This window comes from Perna viridis, chromosome 3 (genome assembly GCF_037379345.1).
Source record: "Perna viridis isolate PV_CMFRI_1.1 ecotype Kerala chromosome 3, ASM3737934v1, whole genome shotgun sequence".
In the NCBI taxonomy this organism is placed as follows: domain Eukaryota; kingdom Metazoa; phylum Mollusca; class Bivalvia; order Mytilida; family Mytilidae; genus Perna; species Perna viridis.
The window spans coordinates 8,548,014-8,562,949 of record NC_142447.1 but is presented as its reverse complement, the minus strand read 5'-3'; the positions used below and the strand labels follow the sequence as shown (position 1 = coordinate 8,562,949).

The following is a 14,936-nucleotide window of genomic DNA, read 5'->3' as shown; positions in this document are numbered from 1 at the left end:
TAGTTATAATGTGAGTTACCACAAAGCAAAGAAAAGGTTGTTTGATCAAAGCCAAAATACCCTTTATGCTTTGTATGAAAAAAAAAGTTTCGAAATATCACGCCTATCAGAATTAGGTAGATTTCCTTTAAATATTAGTATCGAATGTAGAATGGTAATGTTTTGGAACAACCTTCTGCTAAACAATACAAAACTATCCTCATTCATGTACAAGATAATTGTTTATGTCAACATTACATTCTTTAGACCCAGAAAAAATTCAAGTGGATTTTCCATGTTAAATCGATTTTTGATGACACTGGATTATCGTTTATCTGGAATGACCAAGTATAATTAGAAGCAAGTACTAAAGTAAATGCTTTCAATACAATTGAAAGACAGTTTAAACAGCATTGGCGTTCAGTAGGTGTGGCTCAGGTAGTAGCGACTTCTATTAAAAATTTAAGACTACATTTGGCTTTGAAAATTACGCTTACAACAAGCAGATAGACAAACAAAATGGCAAATAATGTCCTTGTACTCCCATATTCAGACGAATCTCGGCTAGCACTCCTCCTCATTCGACCCTAGTGGTGATTATGTTTGTACGTGTATATGTCCTCTTGTACAACTGTGTGTCTGAGGTTTATCAAATCAAGTATTGTCTTTTATTGTCTTTGCTACTATAGGCTAAATAAGAACTTATGCCCCATCTTTTAGAAATATTGACGGTATATCGGCTAAACATGTGCTTTTAAATATATTAAGTTCTTTGAGAACAATTACAGTTCTAAAATTTAATTCCGATCAACCACTTTTCCATGACAAATTTTGAAAAATATTTGAACAATTATCGTATATAAACTCAGCTTTATGTCGTTTTGCGCGACCAGAGATTCTCAAATACCAGTGAAAAACACATTTAAATTGTTTACAATCTTATCAGCAAGTTATTTCTTTATTTCTTAAACAGATTCTTTCTGTTTGGTGCTTTAGCCTAAGTCTTGAACTGCTGCCAAAGATTCTTTGAATTGTTACTCTTTGCTTCTTTTTTTATTTTCGAATTAACTTTCTTTTGCTTTGATTTTTACCATTCTTTGTATTTTGTTTTACAGTATACAATATATTGAGTAAATTTTTTTATCGCTGAGTTTGTTGTTTTTTACATGATACTACTCCAGCAATGCAAGAGGTTATCTGGCAAGCTATTTTCTGACTTGGTGCCATCATTGGGTTATGGAGGAACGGAATTCCAACCTCTTACGTTGTAGGAGTAACATGATACTTATCCCTTTAATAAGCTCTAGTTTTTTTGGGGTTATCTTTGGGTCGATTTTGCTTTTTATATTTATTACTTTAATAAGAGCTACTTCATTATATCACTGACATAAACAGAATTTTGAAAATTTTCCAAGCAGTGTTTACGACAGCGAGAGCAGTAAGTGTATACATAGAGTCCCTGGTGAAAGAGAGGATTGTGATGAAAAAAATCATGGCGTATAGCCCAGAACAAAAATCTGTGCATTTGAACTAAAAAAATTCAATAATTAAAACCTAAGTAAAACCGATAATATCGTGGACAAAAATTCATGAAAGTTATGTCCTTTTCTCGTATTCGCATATTTTGCCTTTTTTTCCTTTTTAATGATGTCGTCAAGGATAGGAAGATCTTCTGTAAATTTGTTTTTATTTTCTTCCATAGGTCGAAGAAGCGATATAATTCATTGATATCTTTTCGCTTTGTGAAGCGTAAATGGTGCCTTCTTTGTTTGTTGCTTTAACTGCATTTTTATGATGGGGTTGACGTATCGTCCTTTTCTTTATATTCAAGCGTTTTGAAAAAAATCGTAATTAAGGCAGTTTATTAGATTGATAATGGTATTCAATTTAAAAAAAACAGAAATAAACAAAATACAAAATAATTACTTAGTATATAATAGCACTATACGTAATAACAAAACAAAAACAAGCAAACAAAACACAATAACCGAATCATAATGAAGAGAAAATCAGTTTCTGGGGAGTAATGTTGATGTCTATTTTTCTCTTACAGTTTCTTTTTGTATTACATGTTCTGGAACGATAAAGACCAACTTCCTTACTATGTTCCGAGTGTAACATTGGTACATAGGCTTGAGGCTCACACAGATTCTGCAAGTACAAATTGTTGACATTTTGAGCACCACTCATGTTAGTTAAAATATCTAATACAAAACTTAAAACACGTAAATGCATTTGATATAACTATTTAAATATACATGTACTACTTTTTTTCCTATGCAGGCATTTGATGACGAAAGTTTTACACCAATCCTCAGTATATCGATTTATCTTGACGGCGTTTGTTTTTTACTTATTCCGTTCGGGAAGCCATTATATAGCTAGCAAATCAATGGTTTATAGAAGTCGAATCTCGTTGGGCGATGTGCATTAAAGATACTGTTTATTGAACTTTTTTTCGATCTGTCAGTGTATTAATAATGTCAGTGTATTCCAGTTTACCATGTTAGAGTTGTAGAAATCTTTGTATCCTCCCTCCAAAATGTAGATTTCAGGATAAAATAACTTTGGGTAGTATTGTCCATTCAACTCTCTGTCTTTATTTCTAAGGTATTTGCATCTGTAATACATGTATGTAAGAGGTCATGAAAATCACTAACAAGTTGCCACGCAATGACTCAAGCTTTTTTCATTTGCTTTGCCACATGAAAATGCATACATTAAGTGGTTTGCATATTTGGTTTTTCCTGTTTCTGAATTGGAGCAGTACATTAACCTAGTTTTTTGTACATTTATGAGACTGAAAATCCTTAAAGCCAAAAATTAAGAAAACTACCTATCAACTTTACTCACAGTTTTGGGCCTCGTTTTGAAGAGAACTCGCAATGGAAGATAATGATTTCATTCTCAGACTGATTGCTACCCATGGCTTCGAAGAGGACCTCGTCAATCAGCTCTTCGGTGAAGCGGTTTTCAGCATTCTAAAGATAAAAAAAAAGAAGTTTTGCATTTATAACTGTATTTGTCGAAGTAACATACATTGATTTAATAATATAGCCATATCGGAGAAGAAAAAAAAACGACGACAATGTTTAATATCATTATTATCCAACAATTATTTTTTTTTGTTTCATTCGAATGAAGTAAAAATACGTGTAGTACAATGCAAAAATTTCAGACGATGATCAAAACACTTAAAAATATTGAGAGAACCGACAAAACGTGAAACTATGCTTGTAGGAGGCCTATACTGTGCTTTGCATTGGCCTGTTACAATCAGTCACGCCCTGTGACTCGTTCTGTGACTCGTTCCATCGTCTGAATATAGCTGAAATATTGCTGCTCGGACGTTAAACCCCAACAAACAAACAAACTGTGACTCGTTCTCGATACATAACTTGGCTTTTTAAACCATTCTTTTCTTCCCTTATGCTTTGTTGTCTCAAGCTAAAAACATATTGCATTAAGCTTAGGAATAAAATAAATGCTTATCTAATTTGAATCGTTTTATCAAATTTCATTTGACTGGATAATCGACAAACTAAGTGTTTATCCAAAGGGAACTAACTGGTCCCCTTTTACTTACTTTAACATGTCCGCCTTCGAATTCATAAGGGTACCTGCAGTCAATTATTCTATAGCCCCTAATGACGTCATTGTAACGCCCACATATCACATTCTTCAGCTACAAGGAGTCCACAATGATTAGTATACTTATTAGTCTTAGACGATAACATGCACAATTTGATGTTTTTATTAATTTTTTTTTTAAATTTTAATGATTTACCTGTAACAACGTATTGTATTTATTGTAGCTGGCTTTATATATTGTGAAGATGTTTGATTTGAGTGTAATGCGGTTTCATCTCGATGTGTACATTGTCTTTATTTTCTAAATTTATATAATTTTCAAAACGTTAGGTTAACCATGCAGTCTTTGTAATATTATTTTATACTCACTGTGTCTGGGGTTATGCTCTTTAAGTCACTGTGTTGCCCTGCAACAGTAGGTAGAGTGTACGGTCGGCTGCCATCGGCAATGTATGCTTCGTCTGACAAGAAGTCGTCAAAGGCTTCTATTGGGTTGTCCTAAACGACGATAAAGAGAATCTATACTACAGATTTGATTTAGTTTTTTAGTCAAGAGTACGGAAGCAATTATTCATGATTTTTAATGATGGAATGTGCAGATTAGGTCCCAGAGTTTTGGTGATGAATGCATTTATATGGGCTTAATTGGGGAAGGCTAAACTGGACTGAAAATCAATTTTACAAAGCGAATAAAACTAGACTCGAAACAAATTGGAAAATAGATTTCTACTTACGCCGAAAGAGAAGTGTCGTTTAAAAGATGCTCCATGGGTTGCTCTGGGTTTCTTCGGGCTGTCATCACTCCCAGGAGAAGCCAATTTTCGTTTAAGTTGCATTCTTTATAAAAACCTGTCAAAAATGCACATACATTTATTTTACTTTGGAGTGCTTTCAAAAGGTATTGATAATCTCGTATCAGATAATATTGTGCATCAGATTATTTAGTGCATTTTAGGCTTATTGGCTAAGGTTGAATGCATTTTCGAAGATAAATATGTTTACAACGTAAGGGGGTGGATTTCCGTTCTTCCCAAATGTTGTAGTAGAAGATGAATCGTTAATGTTTAGCATTATTTTCAAAATAAACGACAAACCAAAAATCAAATTTATAAAAAAGAACGACATTGGCACTATAATAAAAAATACGTTTGTTTTGAGTGGTTATTATTATACAGATAACTAATGGATTTTAAGAAAAAAAATATTGAATAAATAGATACCTCTGTAGTCAACTTCAAGTCTCCTCTACTTCAATGTGATTTTCATTAAATTATATCGTATTTCCTTTTTATATAACTTTATAAAAAATGAATTATGACATGAAAATTAACACTATTCAATAACTAACCTTTGGCTAAAATTTACATTTTTTTTTTAAAATATGACACCCCAATAATCCAATATCTGATATCTGCTCCGGTGAAAACAATGTTAATTTCGTAGATACATTATCGATAATATCACTTGAAGGAATTAAAAGCGATCTAATCACAAGGTGTGAGAATATAACTTTTAATGTCAGAACTAAATTATGGCAGGTAATTAGATATTTCTCTCGGATTACTTCACTTTCTCCTTAATTAATTGTCTCAGCTCCATGTCTTGAATAACTGATTGTTGATTTGGAAGATTAAACTTAAAATGATTTTCGAGGTAATTTTGATAACTCGTAAGGTACATGTAATCTCTTCATTAATTTTTTATCCTGATATATTTTATTTTTTTTTGTTTATCTATTTATTTATTTTGTTTTTATATTTATTGTCGTTCAAATTAAGTAACCTCTCTCCTTGATTATAGCTAACTTCATAAAATAATAGCAATCTACTTACAAAGTCAAGCTTTTCGATCGTTCTTCTTTTTACAACAGAAATTTAGAAAATCTGAATTTATACCCTTTTGCAAGAAGAGTGGTGAAAACCCAAACTGACATATGGCACCAGTCGCAGTTTATTTAGTAAATTGACCCAAGCCCAGACTAGATTCACGGACAAATAGTCATGTATGTTTATAGAGCGGCAGCATTGTCAAACAGTTTTAAACGTGGGCTTGGGTGTCTTTAATGGGTTCCGTGATTATCCAAGCTCTGGGGATAAAAAAACAAACAAAAAACATCTGTCTGGTCGAAAGCTTGTTTGTCGCATTTGATTCGATTGTTTTCATATATTTTCTTTTCTTTATTTACTTGCATATCATTTAAATCAGGATGGAATCTTACCAGAAAATTATGTTTTTTTCTCAGAAAACAACATGCACATGTAAAAATTCCCAACGATGTTAGAACTGTCAAATTTGCGATGCCAATTTTTTGGTTGTTCCCTCCGCGGGACTCGAACTCGTACCGCTGTGACATCTATGGCAACACCGCCTGCATAGATGTCACAGCGGTACGAGTTTGACAGTTCTAACATCGTTGGGAATTTTTCAGACCTAATGCATGAAATGTAACTTACAATAGAAACTGTTCCTAGTAGGTCATAAAAGTTTGCACTATTTAATACCGTAATCTTGAAAAGCACTAGCAGTTAAGTAGCAGTCTTTGTATAAGAATTGATATGCACATTCGGTAATATGTGATACACCTAAAAGAGGCTATACACATTTTTTTTTATTTTTGTTACCAAGTTGTTTTGTAGGTCTATATGATGAAATGTATCATCATTCATTGCATGTTGTCTGCTCATAGGAGATAATACAAATTAATTGAAAATCCAATAGTTACTATTTTATTTTAGAGTCATTTACAGAGTTATCCCTTCGGTTTGAATTCTACAGTACATTCTTCTATATAATTTTTATCTCCTTAGATCACGGGTTAAATGATAAGCCACATGTCAATTTCTGTTAACCACAACATTATAAACAAAATATCAAAAATAAAAATATGCAGGCTTTCCAACCATGAATCACATTTTGCACGATTCTTACCTGGAGTGCTACTTAAGGCATTAAGCATGGATAATGGACAGTCTTTTTTCTTAATAATGAAGGTAAATAATTCTGATTTTGGATATACATGTAAAGCATAATGGATACAGAGAAAGCAATGATCAGTGAAATGATGCTGGCAATTCTTCAAAATATCTACGTTAAATTCTCATCTGATTTATATCTTTTACTCCATACCCTGAAGCTCATATGTGAGATACCAAGTAAGCTAAGTTGCTGTAGTAGGCCAATTGAAGAGGCTCATTTATAAGAATATAAAAAACCCTTTTAAAAAACAAGTTTCACTTAGATGATATAGATGATTTAATGAAAGAATATTTGGCAATATCAAAGGCACAAACTAAGATATTATTTTGAACAAAAAAAAAAAACAAAAAACAAAACAAACAAACAAAAAACAAAAAAGACATCGGGAACACAAAACGACAACACATGAAGTACAAAAAATCGTACAATACCAAAGAACCAAAAAGTAAAAACGACATAGATCAGCAAAAACATTGAAGATAATTATAGCCATACTCACCTGTTCATAATAATGACTTATATCATATATTTAGATAAAATTATACAGTTTTTTGTATATACATTATAAGTGATTGTATAAACCCTAAATCGCATACCTTATGTCACACCCCTAGACCTATATCGCATACCCTATATCACACCCTAGACCTATATCGCATACCCTGTGTCACACCCCTAGACCTATATCGCATACCCTGTGTCACACCCTAGACCTATATCGCATACTCTATATCACACCCCTAGACCTAGTAAGAGAGGTAACGAACGTCTGCCGCTGCGTGGAGCATGGAAAAATGTGTGTTTACGAGTGCATTTGGTGTAACTCGAAAGAAGTTAATGAAACACCACCGATTTAGGGTTAATCACAAATATTATAAACTTTTGGAATTTGTAACTTGTCCTTTTTTTTCATCTGTGCATCCTAGCTTCGATAAAAGCGGTTTGTATACATGTATGCCCTTCCAGCTTACAAGACGGAATTCTGTCTAGAATCTTGCCTTCTTAGACTTTAATTAGTATAAGGTCAATGGTGTGAGCTGACCATTTACTTTGCTTCTATTGTTTTGTTTGTACATTTGTTTACATTTTTTGTCCTTGTATGTTAACGATTTATATGTTTTACTCTTGTTGCGTACATCGTGAGTCCTGAGTTCAACAAATACAATGTTCTAATGTGTTCTAAGTAAGAAAAAATATTCTTCGAAAAAAATATTTTAAAAGTCCGTTTTGTCGGTCTTCCTAAATATTCGAATGAAAGAAAATTGGTATTTTTATGCACTAAATAATTCGACAGATTAGTATCTTTGTTAGTTTGTAACCAAGTGTATTCAGTATTGATGGGATCAAAAGTAGGTTCTTGAAAATCTGTTATTATTTTCATAGAAAATATAAATCGTGTTCTTTGATTAAATGTAAAGTTCTCGACAATAATATATAACACTGTTAATACGTTATACATACTTCTACAATGTAAGAGGTTGGATACCCCAACTAGGTCAGAAAATGGCTTACCAGACAACCCCTATCATTGCTGGAGTAACATTTTACACAGATCTTTGTGTCATTAGCATACAAATACTCTTTGAAAGAAAATAGCACTGCTGAACTAAAATATGCCGGACACGCATTTAACCCTTTTCTCTCATGTAAAAAATACTAAAAGAATAGCAAAAATTCTTTTCCTAGCTTCGATCACCATATTCACTAATTCCAATAAAATCTTGTATTGCATAAATAATAAAATATATCAACATTTTTGACAAGTTTTGTGTTTAAAAAGTCTCAGTCAGTGCCTCGTCTTGAAAACACATACATGTAATACGACGCTCCGTTCCATATAATGGCGCATGCTTGGAATATTAGCAAAACACAGTGTGCTATGTAGAAATGATACCACAACATCACACCAGTCAGAGTCACCAAACAAAATATCCAGTTAAACACATAGTACATTATACATCTGTTCCTGAAATAGAAATGTAAAAAATATTATTTTTTTCTGGTGTTACGTTTAATGCACTTTAAGTCATTATAACACGTTCAACATGAACTATGTATTGTAGGTAAAAGCCAGTAATAGATAACGAAGTCATCATAACAATTATCAATGCGAATTTAAGCCATGACCCTAGCGGTTTCAGTCTGATAGGAAGTTAACTTGTAAAACAGATATTTCGTTACTTTAACAGAAAAAAGCCCCCCACCCCCCCAAAAAAAACAAAACAAACAAACAAACAAAAAACAAAACCAAAAAAAACCCAAAAAACAAAAGAAAACAACAAAAAACAAAAAAACAACAAAAAACAAAAAAAACAATTATGAAAAAAAAAATTCAAGTCGATGTAAAACTGTATAAAGCATAACAATATCAATATACTAGTATTCAACTTCGTCTTCTTACAGGTTACATACTCTTACCAATACAAGTAGATTGTACATGAGAAATTAACTTACTTTTTCCCACAGCACATAAACAGTTTATACAGACACGTCTCCTCCTTTAAACCGAGGTAACTATAACTCGTCACGTACTCATCTGTAGGCTTTAATAACCTCTGTACTATAATGTAATACAGCATCTGAAATTTTATACAAAAAAAAATTAACCTGAATTTTCAACAAATTTATTCATGAAAGAAATAAGAATAAGGTTCTATGTGCTTACGGCCTGGTTGTGTTGTGTAGGAATCATTATTTCAAAGGTGTTTCCATTTTAACATGATTACATTGTGATTTTATTTTCTGTTTTAGCAAATATAACTCACTGCATAAGTAAATGCCACCTTCCTACTAATTCATACCTCAGCTTTCACATAGTTATAGCTTCAAAGAATTCTGTAAAATTACTTTTGCATGCATTGTAGTATTGAGACGGATTTTCAAAGTGTTTAGGAAGTGAACACAATTTGCTTGTTGATTTACATAAGGAAAAAATAACCTTAATCACCTAGTGCACACCATATAACCTGCGTAACAGGTTTTTTTCAAGTGTGCACCGCTGGCATTGAGGTTATTTCAAATAGACCGAAAAAATATAACGTGTTACTTCTGAAATGAATTATCAATCGGAACTATTCGACCATTTCCGCTACTCTAAAAAAAAACCTTTATTTCTTTAGTGTAACTAGAAAGGCTCAGGTATTCCGATTGAGTGAATTAAAACAAAATACGGATTGCTCATATATTTATGATTTTTCTGACGCAGTCGGTATTGTTTCGCTTTTTACCCTTTTACTCTAAGGACGCCCTTCTATGGAAATGCAAGTCACCTGATCGCAATCCTGTTTCCCGATTGGCCAAAAACTGATAACTGAGTGGTGTTCGAAAAAAAAACTGTATCGAAACCATGTGCTAATTTTCTTGAATGAAATAGGAAACTTGTTAGTAAAAGAACAAAATATTACTGCTTTTTTTTTAAAGATAGTACATTGTACTTGTTTTTCCTTGTGTTTTAGTTTTTTGTGTATGTTTACAGTTCATTAACAAGTTATTGGAACATTTCCACTTACACTGTGAATAAAGAAGCTAAGAAATGGTAGAGCTATTAACCCAACCACCATATTAACATCTACATTGGTTTGTGGCTTATAGTGAGCTACCCAGTGTTTTAATGTCTCTTCTGGATACCACCGAATTCTGTTAAAAAGAAATATTATGTATATGAACATGCATATGACTATATGTCATTCAAACTTGATTCTGAATTTTGCCAAATTAGATGAAAATGAACTATCGAGCTTCACTTGTTAATACGAGCTGCAGGCCAACTATACTTAATGTTGATATAAAGTAAATATTTGGATATCTAGGCATGCAAAACTATCCATCTCTAATCTCAGATTTAGGCTCCGCTAGAAAATTTTGTATACGAAGATGTCAGTATTAAACTTGGAACACATAATACATGTATTTGAAACAAAAATATTATATTTTTATTAGTTCTCACAAACATAGGTTTAGAAATGGGCATCAGTCCGGCACAAACAAGCATTTTTCTTAATCTATGAGTAGATATTAAATTAAACAGATAAGACAAATAAAACATACCTATACCAAAAAAAAAAAAAAAAGACAAACTTACACAAAAGATAAAAGAGGTGGCAGGTAATGGATGTATGATGACGTCACTTTGTCAACGCTGTGAAAGACGACAGAGTTTTTGTAGACAAACATTGCCCATATTAAAGGTCCATTGGCCATGCCGAAAACTAAGTAAAACATGACATGACTGTCGGGTATCCTGGAATGTAATGATAGCGGTCATATGAGACTGACTTAGTAAAACTAAAGAAAAGGCATCAAAAGCATTACAAAAACAAACAAACAAACAAACCGCAACAAAATTTAAAAAAAAAAAACCTAACAGACAAAAACAAAATATGCGAGCAGAAATTTTTATCAAATAAATAAGAAATATGATTTTAACTTTTATATTTTAGTGGGCTTTATCAAAATGTGCTTGGTGATTTTATGATTTAAAGTTAACATGGGTGACCTTGACCTGATATTTTCATCCCGTTTGGGTTGTTGTCTCTTTGACATAATCCATTCTCCTCATAAACATATACAAAGATATACAACGGTTTGGACGATAAAGGTAAGGACTTATACCCCCATTAATGCACTACAGCTTTGAAGAGGAAACAACCGAGTTTTCATTTTTCTTTACTATTAGGACCATATTGAATCAAGAAAATATGGATTACAAGTTCAATTCATAAAAAAGTTCATAAATGTAAATTTTCTGCAAACTCAAAAAAAAAAAAAAAAAAAAAAAAAAAAAAAAAAAAAAAAAAAAAAAAAAGAAACGTGAATCGAGTCTATCTAGTTAATATTTTTAAAAGTTACTCACCATATATAGATAAACAGAATCAAATTTGCATAATAGCAGTAGTCGAATAAGAAGTACTGGTATTTGCACTGCCTATAAATAATAATAATAAAAAAAACGATATATTATCATCTAAAATACACACACACACAAACACAACATTGAATGTAACCGTTGATGCTGCTACCATCTAAAGAAAGCAATTTTGATATGAATGCTGTTAACTGATTCAAGTTAAATATATATTTTGTGAACTACATATAATATGGAAACTGTCAGGAACAACAATTTAGCAAAAGAAAGAAGAAATAAAATTGCAATACATAGTTAAACAAAGATATTATATTGCAAAGTTTCAAAAATGAAGTAAAAACTTACGTGCAAATGAGAATTTTGTTTCAGTTGAGATTTTGAGTATTTTTCCTGAAATGAACGTTTTCTTAACATGCAGTTCGGTATAATTCTAGATACCGTACCGTTTTATTTTTGTCGGTGCACTTTATTCATGCTTCTATTTGTTGATGGATGCTCATTTACGTTGAGCTTTTCTGTATGGTTTCTATTGGTTTCTGTTCGCCATTTTGTGTATGTTAAAGTGCTGTCTGTAGGTCTTTGTGCTAAGGTTTTCGAATGTCTGATAATGAGTAACAAAGGCAAACCTAGAGTCCATATGCTCGGTGGTTCCGTTCTTGAGGAAACTCTCTATGGTAAAATTTCGATTTTTTTAAAATGCTTGCTAATGCTCGCTTTACTGAAGGATTTATATTTGATGTTTTTGTTAGGTTGATTTTTGTTTTGTTTTGTTTGTTTGTTTTTCTTTGCAGAGCACCTATGTATTGAGTTTGGACTTTTTAGTAAGTAAGTACAATATATTGAAGCTTCAACTTACATCAAACGTACTCACCAGTATGTCACCACACGGTAAAGTATAAGCAAAGGCGTCACAATGACGTAAAAATATGGTATCAGCCATTGTTTATACACAGTTGCATGGGACAGTAGAACAATGGTTGCTATGGAACACAGATGGACAACTTTCTCTAAAAAGTTATTTTTCTTTTCATCCTGCAATTTGAAAAAAAAAATCATAAGCAGATCCATTAGGAGAATCCCCCTTTTTGCTCGAAAGTTTTGTTGATTATATATAAGAAAAATGGAAATCACTGGACACCCTATTAGATCAATCAATACCCCGCCCTCTTTTTCGGAATTTCTTCATCCGCCACTGAAAACAAAAGTTTTATGACACCTTACCGAGGTAGACCTAGGGTAAGGGACATAACTCTTAAGATCTTTTATGTTTGTATCATATTGATTTCACCAAAGCTTATCAAGCTTTCATTTGAAACTGAATGAAATCAATCCAAGTTTCTTTGATGCTTACATAAAATTGAAGTAAAATGCTGAATACAAACGTTCCAATGATTTCTTAGAGTTGCGTCCCTTATCCTAGGTCTATCTCCTTAAACAATCAAAGAGATGTTTTTATTTTATTGTATTATTTTTTTTTGGGGGGGGGGAGAAAGGGGTATATTTCCAAAAATTACACGTACTGAAAAAATACTGAATATCATTTCTTACACTTTCTTCCAAGCTCCCTCCAACCGATAATGATATGTAATGTTATTCACTTTACATAATAGTACATGTTTGTGTTAAACAAAAGTGAGATATGAAAAATTACATAAAACTATAATTTTATCATCACCACGTCCTGTTATCTGTATCACGGTTTGTTCTGATACGGCTGATAATATCACTGGGCATTGTCCTATTGTACTTTACTCCTAGGTACATTTCTTACAGGGTACGTAGTCAAAAGCAGCTATGATTTTATGTTTTCCGTCTAAATAGTTTAAATATTTTAGTAGTACATGTTTATATAAGAATTTAATAAAAAATGTTTTCAACACTTTTTCACCAAAGAATGTCGTGCGCTTTTCGTCTGCAAAATATATTTGTTGATAAGCGGTAACTTATAAATGTTAATGCATGTGTGTAAACAATTTGTTTCTTTTACTTCCTTGAAAAAAAAAATAAATGCAATATAAGTAATATCCTTCGTTGTGGCAGAATTTTGAGAACATTTAATTATTTTGACATTTATTCTCGCTTTTAATATTCCATGTTATACTCATTCTTAAAATCTGGCAGGTGACCTGTGCACGAAAGAAACATTTTGTCAAGAATATTCTTGAAATTTAAATAACGAATACGTGAACAATAGCTATGTTTGAAAGGTAAACAGGAACTACATAAAAATAAAATACAAATAAAACGTAAAAAATATAAAGAATATGAGCCCATATTTTCATTTCATTCTTTATAATTTATTATGATGGAACATATTAGTTCAATGATTTAACAGCAACCATGAAAAGAGCTTGCATTTTGTTTCGTGCATGGGAATTAGCTGATTCAAAGAAAATAATATTCAAATCTAATTATAAGAATTGAAAGGGTGTGTTGGGAATTAAATTACTTAGAAATATCTGTTTACACCAATTCAAAATCACATCTTCCAAACAAAAAAAGGTATAAATCTTTTATTTGGGATGTAAGCCAATGTAAAGTCGATCATAGAATTACCTTGTTTTTACTTCGGCATGTATCCTTGTCATTTTTCCGAAGCTCACAATATTCAATTTCTACAGTCAAATTTTCTTGTCCCATGTTGAATTAATCCGTCATGCAGTTATAAGATTTACTTTCTTCAAGTACTTAGACTTTACAACTTTACAAGTATATCTTTTTAAAGTTTGAACCGTACTTTTACTCCTATTACAAAGTTGAAAACACACGCGCTGTAAAATTGATTAAGCGACAATGTGCGTTTATCATATAAATATAATGATAGTTATCTTATCTTATATAATCCATTTCAGATGTCAATAATTCACTTGTTCATTTTAAAAGATACAATACCCTTAAGGGGAGCTATGTTGGACTAAAACTTGTCATTTTTTTGTGTGATAACCTCCATTTGTTATCAATGGAAAAATAATTATATACATGTACATAGTCTTCTTTGGAATAAACTCATGTATATATGACTTTTAACTTCCTGATTGCACGTTTGCATTGTATTATTTTTAACTTTATTTTTTTTTTAAATAAAATAACAAGATACAAAGAAAATAACCGAAATATATTTTACTGCACTAGATTTGAACTTGGTGATATGTTCAAAATGTTCTATGAAAAGAAAACATCCTTGGAAGATTGTAGTATCCAAATATTTCTTAGCACCCGGAAACGCTATTAATTTTGGAAATGATGGGAAAGAACGGTACATATAGTAAACTAATAAATACTCTGAGAGATCACCAAAAGGTATTTAACAAGTGTAACCATACCTTAAGTAAGCCCTGAAAGGTCTTGACAACAAAAGGAATAAAATTCCAAGTATCAGAACGATAACAATTCTTCGAAATCAACTTGAAAAGTAATATAACGACATACTATTAATGACCAAATATGGACAGGCGCGTGAAATCTGCGGTCATCTTAAACTAGTTTTATAAGGCCTAAGGAAAAATAAGTAACTGGTTTATAGAAA

At 31.8% G+C, this 14,936-nt stretch overlaps 2 protein-coding genes across 2 annotated transcripts; both read right to left on the bottom strand.

Moving 5' to 3' along the window:
- Positions 1-1,827: 1,827 nt before the first annotated feature.
- On the bottom strand, positions 1,828-4,495 carry LOC148620896 (M-phase inducer phosphatase-like). Its single transcript, XM_088573946.1, has 6 exons — positions 4,305-4,495; positions 3,940-4,068; positions 3,566-3,664; positions 2,833-2,960; positions 2,482-2,599; positions 1,828-2,130 (listed from the first exon to the last, which is right to left on the bottom strand). Exons 1-6 carry the CDS (start codon positions 4,404-4,406, stop codon positions 1,972-1,974), a joined length of 735 nt encoding a protein of 244 aa, XP_088430072.1. The 5' UTR covers positions 4,407-4,495; the 3' UTR covers positions 1,828-1,971.
- Positions 4,496-7,896: 3,401 nt separating this feature from the next.
- On the bottom strand, positions 7,897-14,341 carry LOC148620895 (uncharacterized). The gene is made up of 7 exons (XM_088574762.1): positions 13,967-14,341; positions 12,282-12,442; positions 11,399-11,470; positions 10,628-10,786; positions 10,056-10,182; positions 9,001-9,125; positions 7,897-8,512 (listed from the first exon to the last, which is right to left on the bottom strand). The coding sequence occupies exons 1-7, from the start codon at positions 14,048-14,050 to the stop codon at positions 8,329-8,331; spliced, it is 912 nt and encodes a 303-aa protein (XP_088430888.1). The 5' UTR covers positions 14,051-14,341; the 3' UTR covers positions 7,897-8,328.
- Positions 14,342-14,936: the final 595 nt, after the last annotated feature.